This window comes from Oncorhynchus gorbuscha, linkage group LG03 (genome assembly GCF_021184085.1).
Source record: "Oncorhynchus gorbuscha isolate QuinsamMale2020 ecotype Even-year linkage group LG03, OgorEven_v1.0, whole genome shotgun sequence".
NCBI classification, from domain to species: Eukaryota; Metazoa; Chordata; class Actinopteri; order Salmoniformes; family Salmonidae; genus Oncorhynchus; species Oncorhynchus gorbuscha.
In genome coordinates, this window is record NC_060175.1 from 105,499,738 (window position 1) to 105,515,008 (window position 15,271).

The window sequence follows — 15,271 nt, forward strand, 5'->3', positions numbered from 1 at the left end:
CTAACTGCCTGTAGCTCAGTACCCAAACCTAACTGCCTGTAGCTCAGTACCCAAACCTAACTGCCTGTAGCTCAGTACCCAAACCTAACTGCCTGTAGCTCAGTACCCAAACCTAACTGCCTGTAGCTCAGTACCCAAACCTAACTGCCTGTAGCTCAGTACCCAAACCTAACTGCCTGTAGCTCAGTACCCAAACCTAACTGCCTGTAGCTCAGGACCCAAACCTAACTGCCTGTAGCTCAGTACCCAAACCTAACTGCCTGTAGCTCAGTACCCAAACCTAACTGCCTGTAGCTCAGTACCCAAACCTAACTGCCTGTAGCTCAGTACCCAAACCTAACTGCCTGTAGCTCAGTACCCAAACCTAACTGCCTGTAGCTCAGTACCCAAACCTAACTGCCTGTAGCTCAGTACCCAAACCTAACTGCCTGTAGCTCAGTACCCAAACCTAACTGCCTGTAGCTCAGTACCCAAACCTAACTGCCTGTAGCTCAGTACCCAAACCTAACTGCCTGTAGCTCAGTACCCAAACCTAACTGCCTGTAGCTCAGTACCCAAACCTAACTGCCTGTAGCTCAGTACCCAAACCTAACTGCCTGTAGCTCAGTACCCAAACCTAACTGCCTGTAGCTCAGGACCCAAACCTAACTGCCTGTAGCTCAGGACCCAAACCTAACTGCCTGTAGCTCAGTACCCAAACCTAACTGCCTGTAGCTCAGGACCCAAACCTAACTGCCTGTAGCTCAGTACCCAAACCTAACTGCCTGTAGCTCAGTACCCAAACCTAACTGCCTGTAGCTCAGTACCCAAACCTAACTGCCTGTAGCTCAGGACCCAAACCTAACTGCCTGTAGCTCAGGACCCAAACCTAACTGCCTGTAGCTCAGTACCCAAACCTAACTGCCTGTAGCTCAGTACCCAAACCTAACTGCCTGTAGCTCAGGAGCTGAATCAAGGATATGCATATTCATGATACCATTTGAAAGGAAACACTTTGACATTTGTGGACATGTGAAATTAATGTAGTAGAATATAACACATTAGATCTGGTAAAAGATAATACAAAGAAAAAAACATTATTTGTTGTTGTTTGTTCCATCATCGTTGAAATGCAAGAGAAAGGCCATAATGTATTATTCCAGCCCTGGCGCAATTTAGATGTTGACCACTAGATGGCAGCAGTGTTTGTGCAAAGTTGTAGACTGATCCAAAGAACCATTGCATTGCTGTTCAAAATGTTGTATCAAAACTGCCCAAAGGTGCCTAATTGGTTTATTGACACATTTTCAAGTTCATAACTGTGCACTCTCCTCAAACAATCACATGGCATTATTTCACTGTAATAGCTACTCTAAATCAGACTGTATACTTAACATCCAGACTAGAGACTGTATACTTAACATCCAGACTAGAGACTGTATACTTAACATCCAGACTAGAGACTGTATACTTAACATCCAGACTAGATACTGTATACTTAATATCCAGACTAGATACTGTATACTTAACATCCAGATACGAAACAGATTAAAGACAAAGGAAAACAGATTTCCTGCCAGTTAAAGACAAAGGAAAACAGTGATATTTCAGAAGTGACTGTTTTAGGACAAGGAGAGGAGAAGATTTAGTAGAGGTTTAAAACTCCCTGTTTCACCTACTTTTCTAATCATCTTGTCTTACAACATGTTGTCTATGTAGATATGTTTTCAGAATTGCAAATTGATTGCTGAAAGATCACATCAATACAAAATGAAATAGCTTAATTTTCACATAGATGACAGTATAGTGTGTACTCATCCAGACAGAGGCAAGTGGCACAAGATGTCTTATAAACCCATGTTAAATTTCATATTGTAACAGCATATCTTATAAACCAATGTTAAATCTCATATTGTAACAGCATATCTTATAAACCAATGTTAAATCTCATATTGTAACAGCATATCTTATAAACCAATGTTAAATCTCATATTGTAACAGCATATCTTATAAACCAATGTTAAATCTCATATTGTAACAGCATATCTTATAAACCAATGTTAAATCTCATATTGTAACAGCATAACTTATAAACCAATGTTAAATCTCATATTGTAAAAAAAAGAAAAATAAATACAGATGCCGTAGTTGAGATAATAAAAAAAAGGTTCTAAAGATTGTAGTTTCCACTATGAAATTACAGACTAGATTTTCCCTTATGAATACTGTATCAACCCCTACAAAAAAATATGTCCATTAATTATAATCCAGAACAATAACTCCCATTTCCTGTTGCTGCAGGATTCTTTTCCTGCTGTAAGCCAACTGGCTCAAACGAAGCTGCTCCCTCTGTATCACTGTACTGTTAACTGTCATGATCTACAGTCATCTCATTACTTCCTGGACGTCGACTTGTCACGCCTTCTTCAGCTTTTAGAGTATTCTTCCCTTAGTCCTAGCTTGCTATTTTAAAAAACTTCAATTTTTTGAGAATTAATTCAATTTTACGATTGATTTTTCCATTTTTGGTCAGACTGCTCAGTACAACATCTCATCCTCAACCTGACTGGTCAGACTGCTCAGTACAACATCTCAACCTGACTGGTCAGACTGCTCAGTACAACATCTCATCCTCAACCTGACTGGTCAGACTGCTCAGTACAACATCTCATCCTCAACCTGACTGGTCAGACTGCTCAGTACAACATCTCATCCTCAACCTGACTGGTCAGACTGCTCAGTACAACATCTCATCCTCAACCTGACTGGTCAGACTGCTCAGTACAACATCTCATCCTCAACCTGACTGGTCAGACTGCTCAGTACAACATCTCAACCTGACTGGTCAGACTGCTCAGTACAACATCTCATCCTCAACCTGACTGGTCAGACTGCTCAGTACAACATCTCATCCTCAACCTGACTGGTCAGACTGCTCAGTACAACATCTCATCCTCAACCTGACTGGTCAGACTGCTCAGTACAACATCTCATCCTCAACCTGACTGGTCAGACTGCTCAGTACAACATCTCATCCTCAACCTGACTGGTCAGACTGCTCAGTACAACATCTCATCCTCAACCTGACTGGTCAGACTGCTCAGTACAACATCTCATCCTCAACCTGACTGGTCAGACTGCTCAGTACAACATCTCATCCTCAACCTGACTGGTCAGACTGCTCAGTACAACATCTCATCCTCAACCTGACTGGTCAGACTGCTCAGTACAACATCTCATCCTCAACCTGTGTTGTGGCTTAATGGCTTTGCAAAATAAACACTGATATTAAATAAACCCCAAAGTTTAATCAATGTTGGTGTAGAACAGAGACATCTGACGGGGGGGGGAGAATATGAAAAGTGTTCAACATGGTGGTCGGGGTCATTTGTCCCGTCTATTACAGCTCGGTCCGTTTAGGAGGCCGAACACAGAGCCACTTCACCTGTCTTTCTGTCAAATGTTTCAATCTTCTTCTTCTTCCTCTTCTTCTTCTTCTACACAGGGAAGCAGATAGAACAACACTCCACCTGTCTTTCTGTCAAATGTTTCAATCTTCTTCTTCTTCCTCCATTCTTCTTCTTCCTCTTCCTCCATTCTTCTTCTTCTACACAGGGAAGCAGATAGAACAACACTCCACCTGTCTTTCTGTCAAATGTTTCAATCTTCTTCCTCTTCCTCTTCCTCTTCTTCTACACAGGGAAGCAAATAGAACAACACTCCAGACAGATCTCCAGACAGTCTGAAGACTCGCAGCAGTCCTCTAGTATCCCACAATTCAACAGGGCAGAGCAGGCGTCCTCCCCACAGGCCAACCCGCCGGCAGCCCCCTCCCCACAGCAACACAGCACCTCACAGCCCTCTCCGCACGCCAGACACTGGGCCAGCACCGAGCACAGGGACAGCACCTCACAGAACAGACAGGCCAGGACACAGTGTACACAGCAGTCTGGAGGGTGGGGGGGGGGAATAACATATATTTAATTAGAATATAGAGAACATATGTGCTTCCTGCTGACCTCATGACAGGTCCCCATCCTAAAAGAGGTTTACTAACCTCAACAGTCTTTTCCTGGTTAAATACAAGAAAAGACCACACAGAGGCCAGGACCCAGGGTTAACCCCTGATAATGTTATATATTAAATAAGGTATATTTAAGGCCAGGACCCAGGGTTAACACCTGATAATGTTATATATTAAATACGGTATATTTAAGGCCAGGACCCAGGGTTAACACCTGATAATGTTATATATTAAATACAGTATATTTAAGGCCAGGACCCAGGGTTAACACCTGATAATGTTATATATTAAATAAGGTATATTTAAGGCCAGGACCCAGGGTTAACACCTGATAATGTTATATATTAAATACAGTATATTTAAGGCCAGGACCCAGGGTTAACACCTGATAATGTTATATATTAAATACGGTATATTTAAGGCCAGGACCCAGGGTTAACACCTGATAATGTTATATATTAAATAAGGTATATTTAAGGCCAGGACCCAGGGTTAACACCTGATAATGTTATATATTAAATAAGGTATATTTAAGGCCAGGACCCAGGGTTAACACCTGATAATGTTATATATTAAATAAGGTATATTTAAGGCCAGGACCCAGGGTTAACACCTGATAATGTTATATATTAAATACAGTATATTTAAGGCCAGGACCCAGGGTTAACACCTGATAATGTTATATATTAAATACAGTATATTTAAGGCCAGGACCCAGGGTTAACACCTGATAATGTTATATATTAAATACGGTATATTTAAGGCCAGGACCCAGGGTTAACACCTGATAATGTTATATATTAAATACGGTATATTTAAGGCCAGGACCCAGGGTTAACACCTGATAATGTTATATATTAAATACAGTATATTTAAGGCCAGGACCCAGGGTTAACACCTGATAATGTTATATATTAAATACAGTATATTTAAGGCCAGGACCCAGGGTTAACACCTGATAATGTTATATATTAAATAAGGTATATTTAAGGCCAGGACCCAGGGTTAACACCTGATAATGTTATATATTAAATAAGGTATATTTAAGGCCAGGACCCAGGGTTAACACCTGATAATGTTATATATTAAATACAGTATATTTAAGGCCAGGACCCAGGGTTAACACCTGATAATGTTATATATTAAATAAGGTATATTTAAGGCCAGGACCCAGGGTTAACACCTGATAATGTTATATATTAAATACGGTATATTTAAGGCCAGGACCCAGGGTTAACACCTGATAATGTTATATATTAAATACAGTATATTTAAGGCCATGACCCAGGGTTAACACCTGATAATGTTATATATTAAATACAGTATATTTAAGGCCAGGACCCAGGGTTAACACCTGATAATGTTATATATTAAATATAGTATATTTAAGGCCAGGACCCAGGGTTAACACCTGATAATGTTATATATTAAATACAGTATATTTAAGGCCAGGACCCAGGGTTAACACCTGATAATGTTATATATTAAATAAGGTATATTTAAGGCCAGGACCCAGGGTTAACACCTGATAATGTTATATATTAAATACGGTATATTTAAGGCCAGGACCCAGGGTTAACACCTGATAATGTTATATATTAAATACGGTATATTTAAGGCCAGGACCCAGGGTTAACACCTGATAATGTTATATATTAAATACGGTATATTTAAGGCCAGGACCCAGGGTTAACACCTGATAATGTTATATATTAAATACAGTATATTTAAGGCCAGGACCCAGGGTTAACACCTGATAATGTTATATATTAAATAAGGTATATTTAAGGCCAGGACCCAGGGTTAACACCTGATAATGTTATATATTAAATACAGTATATTTAAGGCCAGGACCCAGGGTTAACACCTGATAATGTTATATATTAAATAAGGTATATTTAAGGCCAGGACCCAGGGTTAACACCTGATAATGTTATATATTAAATAAGGTATATTTAAGGCCAGGACCCAGGGTTAACACCTGATAATGTTATATATTAAATACAGTATATTTAAGGCCATGACCCAGGGTTACACCTGATAATGTTATATATTAAATACGGTATATTTAAGGCCAGGACCCAGGGTTAACACCTGATAATGTTATATATTAAATACGGTATATTTAAGGCCAGGACCCAGGGTTAACACCTGATAATGTTATATATTAAATACGGTATATTTAAGGCCAGGACCCAGGGTTAACACCTGATAATGTTATATATTAAATAAGGTATATTTAAGGCCAGGACCCAGGGTTAACACCTGATAATGTTATATATTAAATACAGTATATTTAAGGCCAGGACCCAGGGTTAACACCTGATAATGTTATATATTAAATACGGTATATTTAAGGCCAGGACCCAGGGTTAACACCTGATAATGTTATATATTAAATACGGTATATTTAAGGCCAGGACCCAGGGTTAACACCTGATAATGTTATATATTAAATACGGTATATTTAAGGCCAGGACCCAGGGTTAACACCTGATAATGTTATATATTAAATAAGGTATATTTAAGGCCAGGACCCAGGGTTAACACCTGATAATGTTATATATTAAATACGGTATATTTAAGGCCAGGACCCAGGGTTAACACCTGATAATGTTATATATTAAATACAGTATATTTAAGGCCATGACCCAGGGTTAACACCTGATAATGTTATATATTAAATACAGTATATTTAAGGCCAGGACCCAGGGTTAACACCTGATAATGTTATATATTAAATATAGTATATTTAAGGCCAGGACCCAGGGTTAACACCTGATAATGTTATATATTAAATACAGTATATTTAAGGCCAGGACCCAGGGTTAACACCTGATAATGTTATATATTAAATAAGGTATATTTAAGGCCAGGACCCAGGGTTAACACCTGATAATGTTATATATTAAATACAGTATATTTAAGGCCAGGACCCAGGGTTAACACCTGATAATGTTATATATTAAATACGGTATATTTAAGGCCAGGACCCAGGGTTAACACCTGATAATGTTATATATTAAATACGGTATATTTAAGGCCAGGACCCAGGGTTAACACCTGATAATGTTATATATTAAATACAGTATATTTAAGGCCAGGACCCAGGGTTAACACCTGATAATGTTATATATTAAATAAGGTATATTTAAGGCCAGGACCCAGGGTTAACACCTGATAATGTTATATATTAAATAAGGTATATTTAAGGCCAGGACCCAGGGTTAACACCTGATAATGTTATATATTAAATAAGGTATATTTAAGGCCAGGACCCAGGGTTAACACCTGATAATGTTATATATTAAATAAGGTATATTTAAGGCCAGGACCCAGGGTTAACACCTGATAATGTTATATATTAAATACAGTATATTTAAGGCCATGACCCAGGGTTACCACCTGATAATGTTATATATTAAATACGGTATATTTAAGGCCATGACCCAGGGTTACCACCTGATAATGTTATATATTAAATACGGTATATTTAAGGCCATGACCCAGGGTTACCACCTGATAATGTTATATATTAAATACGGTATATTTAAGGCCAGGACCCAGGGTTACCACCTGATAATGTTATATATTAAATACGGTATATTTAAGGCCAGGACCCAGGGTTAACACCTGATAATGTTATATATTAAATAAGGTATATTTAAGGCCAGGACCCAGGGTTAACACCTGATAATGTTATATATTAAATACAGTATATTTAAGGCCAGGACCCAGGGTTAACACCTGATAATGTTATATATTAAATAAGGTATATTTAAGGCCAGGACCCAGGGTTAACACCTGATAATGTTATATATTAAATACGGTATATTTAAGGCCAGGACCCAGGGTTAACACCTGATAATGTTATATATTAAATACGGTATATTTAAGGCCAGGACCCAGGGTTAACACCTGATAATGTTATATATTAAATACAGTATATTTAAGGCCATGAAGGGTGAGGAGTGACAGATTAACATTATATTACATTTAGACAAACATACAACTCATTAGTGGCATATCAATCAATTAATGTGTCAATCAATTACATTTCATGTATTTAGCCAGTTTAATAATAACAAAGCCTAATTTTTTAAATAATTGAATAACAAAAAACACATAGTTTTCTTTTGAGCCGTTTGGTGACTTGTGTAACGCCACCAGGCCAACGTATCCCAACTGTTTATCGGTGACCGCCTGATGGTGAGGGGCCATACAGCAGAACTGATAAAGTTGTCAGAGGAGAGCATGGCTTCAAGGTGGCTTTAAGATAAAGACTAGATCGTAGTGACGGCGGGGTGGGGGTTGGGGGGGACATGTCTCAACGTGTACTCTGGTGATCTGTTCACACTGCCCCAGACAGGAACCTATTTCATTGGTTCAAATCAATGAATCTGCCAGCTAAGACCAATGAGGTGTCTCCTTTTCTGGCATAGTTATCGTTACCCAAGCAGTGTAGAAGGGACCCGAACACCTGACAAAAACATTCTTAGAACTCAAGTCAACAATATTTGAAGACCTTTATTCCACTGTTCATTTTTTACACAGTCCTTACCCATCTTTTCTGTCTGCTTTTGTATAATCATACGTGTAACGAAGCTACAACATACCTCACCTGTATCCACTATAACCCCACCTGTATCCACTATAACCCCACCTGTATCCACTATAACCTCACCTGTATCCACTATAACCCCACCTGTATCCACTATAACCCCACCTGTATCCACTATAACCCCACCTGTATCCACTATAACCCCACCTGTATCCACTATAACCCCACCTGTATCCACTATAACCTCACCTGTATCCACTATAACCCCACCTGTTACCACTATAACCTCCCTGTGTCCACTATAACCCCACCTGTATCCACTATAACCCCACCTGTATCCACTATAATCCCACCTGTATCCACTATAACCCCACCTGTGTCCACTATAACCCCACCTGTGTCCACTATAACCCCACCTGTATCCACTATAACCCCACCTGTGTCCACTATAACCCCACCTGTATCCACTATAACCCCACCTGTATCCACTATAACCTCACCTGTATCCACTATAACCCCACCTGTATCCACTATAACCCCACCTGTATCCACTATAACCCCACCTGTATCCACTATAACCCCACCTGTATCCACTATAACCCCACCTGTATCCACTATAACCTCACCTGTATCCACTATAACCCCACCTGTATCCACTATAACCCCACCTGTATCCACTATAACCTCCCCTGTATCCACTATAACCACTATAACCCCACCTGTATCCACTATAACCCCACTATATATATATTGACTGTCTATAAAACATAGAATCATTAGTTTTTATTCTCACCATCTCCAGCTATTTCCTTTATCTGAGTGGCGTCAGCTTTCAATGAGTTCTGGCTCCTTGTGGTGGACGGCAGGTGTTGTTTTTTAATAGGGTGCCCATGGTGTCTGTCACAGGCTGGGGACTGAGGGGACTGAGGAGGGCTCCATCCTCTCTGGTTAAGAGAGGCAGATGGAGGGGTACACACGGGGAGGGGGAGGCTCCGTTGATCAGGGTCTTGGGGGAAGTTTTCGGACTGGACGACACAGGGACCCCGCTGGGAAGCTCTACTGTGTGAGTGAGCAGTCAATCAATCAATCAATCAATCAATCAATCAATCAATCAATGTTTACTTTATACAGCGCTGAACATTTATCATAAAGGTAATAAAAGGAGAAGCTGTTGAAGTAATGTTTTGAAGTGTTTCCATCATTATCAGTAGCATTACCTCTCGGTAGATGGTATGGGTTTGATGGTATACTGTTTGGTAGGAGATGTGACGCGTCGTCAGTTGAATCATCACTATCTTCACCATCAGCTCTGGCAGACCTTACAGAGGGCCCTGGGAGCTCTGCTGCACCAGGATCAACACAATAACACTTACAGAGGGCCCTGGGAGCTCTGCTGCACCAGGATCAACACAATAACACTTACAGAGGGCCTTGGGAGCTCTGCTGCACCAGGATCAACACAATAACACTTACAGAGGGCCCTGGGAGCTCTGCTGCACCAGGATCAACACAATAACACTTACAGAGGGCCCTGGGAGCTCTGCTGCACCAGGATCAACACAATAACACTTACAGAGGGCCCTGGGAGCTCTGCTGCACCAGGATCAACACAATAACACTTGCAGAGGGCCCTGGGAGCTCTGCTGCACCAGGATCAACACAATAACACTTGCAGAGGGCCCTGGGAGCTCTGCTGCACCAGGATCAACACAATAACACTTACAGAGGGCCCTGGGAGCTCTGCTGCACCAGGATCAACACAATAACACTTGCAGAGGGCCCTGGGAGCTCTGCTGCACCAGGATCAACACAATAACACTTACAGAGGGCCCTGGGAGCTCTGCTGCACCAGGATCAACACAATAACACTTACAGAGGGCCCTGGGAGCTCTGCTGCACCAGGATCAACACAATAACACTTACAGAGGGCCCTGGGAGCTCTGCTGCACCAGGATCAACACAATAACACTTACAGAGGGCCCTGGGAGCTCTGCTGCACCAGGATCAACACAATAACACTTACAGAGGGCCCTGGGAGCTCTGCTGCACCAGGATCAACACAATAACACTTACAGAGGGCCCTGGGAGCTCTGCTGCACCAGGATCAACACAATAACACTTACAGAGGGCCCTGGGAGCTCTGCTGCACCAGGATCAACACAATAACACTTACAGAGGGCCCTGGGAGCTCTGCTGCACCAGGATCAACACAATAACACTTACAGAGGGCCCTGGGAGCTCTGCTGCACCAGGATCAACACAATAACACTTACAGAGGGCCCTGGGAGCTCTGCTGCACCAGGATCAACACAATAACACTTACAGAGGGCCCTGGGAGCTCTGCTGCACCAGGATCAACACAATAACACTTGCAGAGGGCCCTGGGAGCTCTGCTGCACCAGGATCAACACAATAACACTTGCAGAGGGCCCTGGGAGCTCTGCTGCACCAGTACAGGTATACATATACATATACATAGTATCCACTATAACCCAACCTGTAATCACTATAACCTCACCTGTAATCACTATAACCCAACCTGTAATCACTATAACCCCACCTGTATCCACTATAACCCAACCTGTAATCACTATAACCCCACCTGTATCCACTATAACCCAACCTGTAATCACTATAACCCCACCTGTAATCACTATAACCCCACCTGTAACCACTATAACCCCACCTGTAATCACTATAACCCCACCTGTAATCACTATAACCCCACCTGTAATCACTATAACCCAACCTGTAATCACTATAACCCAACCTGTATCCAATATAACCTCACCTGTAATCACTATAACCTCACCTGTAATCACTATAACCTCACCTGTAATCACTATAACCTCACCTGTAATCACTATAACCCCACCTGTAATCACTATAACCCCACCTGTAATCACTATAACCCAACCTGTAATCACTATAACCCAACCTGTATCCAATATAACCTCACCTGTAATCACTATAACCTCACCTGTAATCACTATAACCCCACCTGTAATCACTATAACCCCACCTGTAATCACTATAACCCAACCTGTAATCACTATAACCCAACCTGTAATCACTATAACCTCACCTGTAATCACTATAACCCAACCTGTAATCACTATAACCCAACCTGTAATCACTATAACCCAACCTGTAATCACTATAACCCCACCTGTAATCACTATAACCCAACCTGTAATCACTATAACCTCACCTGTAATCACTATAACCCAACCTGTAATCACTATAACCCAACCTGTAATCACTATAACCCAACCTGTAATCACTATAACCCCACCTGTAATCACTATAACCCAACCTGTAATCACTATAACCCAACCTGTAATCACTATAACCCAACCTGTAATCACTATAACCCCACCTGTAATCACTATAACCCCACCTGTAATCAATATAACCCCACCTGTAATCACTATAACCTCACCTGTATCCAATATAACCTCACCTGTAATCACTATAACCTCACCTGTAATCACTATAACCCCACCTGTAATCACTATAACCCCACCTGTAATCACTATAACCCAACCTGTAATCACTATAACCCAACCTGTAATCACTATAACCTCACCTGTAATCACTATAACCCAACCTGTAATCACTATAACCCAACCTGTAATCACTATAACCCAACCTGTAATCACTATAACCCCACCTGTAATCACTATAACCCAACCTGTAATCACTATAACCCAACCTGTAATCACTATAACCCAACCTGTATCCAATATAACCTCACCTGTAATCACTATAACCCAACCTGTAATCACTATAACCCAACCTGTAATCACTATAACCCAACCTGTAATCACTATAACCCAACCTGTAATCACTATAACCCCACCTGTAATCACTATAACCCAACCTGTAATCACTATAACCCAACCTGTAATCACTATAACCCCACCTGTAATCACTATAACCCAACCTGTTACCACTATAACCCAACCTGTAATCACTATAACCCAACCTGTAATCACTATAACCCAACCTGTAATCACTATAACCCAACCTGTAATCACTATAACCTCACCTGTAGCCACTATAACCTCACCTGTATCCACTATAACCTCACCTGTAATCACTATAACCCAACCTGTAATCACTATAACCCAACCTGTAATCACTATAACCCAACCTGTAATCACTATAACCTCACCTGTAATCACTATAACCCAACCTGTAATCACTATAACCCAACCTGTAATCACTATAACCCAACCTGTAATCACTATAACCTCACCTGTAATCACTATAACCCAACCTGTAATCACTATAACCTCACCTGTAATCACTATAACCCCACCTGTAATCACTATAACCCAACCTGTAATCACTATAACCCAACCTGTAATCACTATAACCCAACCTGTAATCACTATAACCTCACCTGTAATCACTATAACCCAACCTGTAATCACTATAACCTCACCTGTAATCACTATAACCCCACCTGTATCCACTATAACCCAACCTGTAATCACTATAACCCAACCTGTAATCACTATAACCTCACCTGTAATCACTATAACCCAACCTGTAATCACTATAACCTCACCTGTAATCACTATAACCCCACCTGTATCCACTATAACCCAACCTGTAATCACTATAACCCCACCTGTATCCACTATAACCCCACCTGTATCCACTATAACCCAACCTGTAATCACTATAACCCCACCTGTATCCACTATAACCCCACCTGTATCCACTATAACCCAACCTGTAATCACTATAACCCCACCTGTATCCACTATAACCCCACCTGTAATCACTATAACCTCACCTGTAATCACTATAACCCCACCTGTATCCACTATAACCCCACCTGTAATCACTATAACCTCACCTGTATCCACTATAACCCCACCTGTAATCACTATAACCTCACCTGTATCCAATATAACCCCACCTGTATCCACTATAACCCAACCTGTAATCACTATAACCTCACCTGTATCCACTATAACCCAACCTGTAATCACTATAACCCAACCTGTAGCCACTATAACCTCACCTGTAATCACTATAACCCCACCTGTAATCACTATAACCCAACCTGTAATCACTATAACCCAACCTGTAATCACTATAACCCCACCTGTAATCACTATAACCCAACCTGTAATCACTATAACCCAACCTGTAATCACTATAACCCAACCTGTAATCACTATAACCCAACCTGTAATCACTATAACCCCACCTGTAATCACTATAACCCAACCTGTAATCACTATAACCCAACCTGTAATCACTATAACCCAACCTGTAATCACTATAACCCCACCTGTAATCACTATAACCCAACCTGTAATCACTATAACCCAACCTGTAATCACTATAACCTCACCTGTAATCACTATAACCCAAACTGTAATCACTATAACCCAACCTGTAATCACTATAACCTCACCTGTATCCACTATAACCTCCCCTGTAGCCACTATAACCTCACCTGTAATCACTATAACCCAAACTGTAATCACTATAACCCAACCTGTAATCACTATAACCTCACCTGTATCCACTATAACCTCCCCTGTATCCACTATAACCTCACCTGTAGCCACTATAACCCCACCTGTATCCACTATAACCCCACCTGTATCCACTATAACCTCACCTGTATCCACTATAGCCCCACCTGTATCCACTATAACCTCACCTGTATCCACTATAGCCCCACCTGTATCCACTATAACCTCCCCTGTATCCACTATAGCCCCCCTGTATCCACTATAACCTCCCCTGTATCCACTATAACCCCACCCGTATCCACTATAACTTCACCTGTATCCACTATAGCCCCACCTGTATCCACTATAACCCCACCTGTTACTACTATAACCTCCCCTGTATCCACTATAACCCCACCCGTATCCACTATAACCTCACCTGTATCCACTATAACCCCACCTGTATCCACTATAACCTCCCCTGTATCCACTATAACCTCACCTGTGTGTTCCCCGGCTGTCCCATTAGACAGTGGCTGTTGGGTAAAAATATTGGGTAGTGGCTGTGGCTGTGGCTGTGTGGTCTGGTACTCTGGCAGGTCCAGGGGGCACTTGGCCACCTCCTGTCCCTTGACCCTGTCCTGACTGATGACTGTCTCTCCTGTCCTCCCCTGCTGCAGCAGCTCCATGTTGTCCAGACAGCCAGGTTCCTCTCCAGACACCTGTTACCAACCCTGAACATAACACAGGGGGTTAAAGGCTGGGATTCAATCTCATCAGTGGTAGATCCAAGTTATATACTGCTGTTGACATTTAAAGGTAATGTTCCGTTTGACTCTGCAAATGCAAAAACATTGCTTTTAAAAGCCGACAAAACGCGATCGGATTAAATCCCGGCCTAAATTAAATATTATGAAATGAATTAAAACAGATAGAGAAACAATTTCAGATGTGAAATTGATCTCAGAGATGTTCATTACACAGACGTTTAAAGGACTTGTTCCATGAGCAAAACACCCTTGTATGGATGGTTAACTGAGTGGACTCAGAGTACAGTAGGGAACATATAAAACTAGGTCAATGGACATAGTTAGGGTACAATGATTTCACATTTTCCATTTTTCATATGCATTGTCTTCCCTATTTAAATTTTAAAAATCACTCAGCCTATTTTTGACTTGTGTTGTCTTCTACACGTCTTGACGTTTCGTGCGTAATATTTATGAT

At 41.1% G+C, this 15,271-nt stretch overlaps 1 protein-coding gene across 1 annotated transcript; it reads right to left on the bottom strand.

Moving 5' to 3' along the window:
* Positions 1-1,236: 1,236 nt before the first annotated feature.
* zgc:113363 (uncharacterized protein LOC791449 homolog) lies at positions 1,237-14,778 on the bottom strand. The gene is given in 5 exon segments (XM_046344789.1): positions 1,237-3,928; positions 9,358-9,436; positions 9,439-9,623; positions 9,782-9,907; positions 14,547-14,778. Coding segments are annotated over 5 exon segments (834 nt in total). The 5' UTR covers positions 14,734-14,778; the 3' UTR covers positions 1,237-3,671.
* Positions 14,779-15,271: the final 493 nt, after the last annotated feature.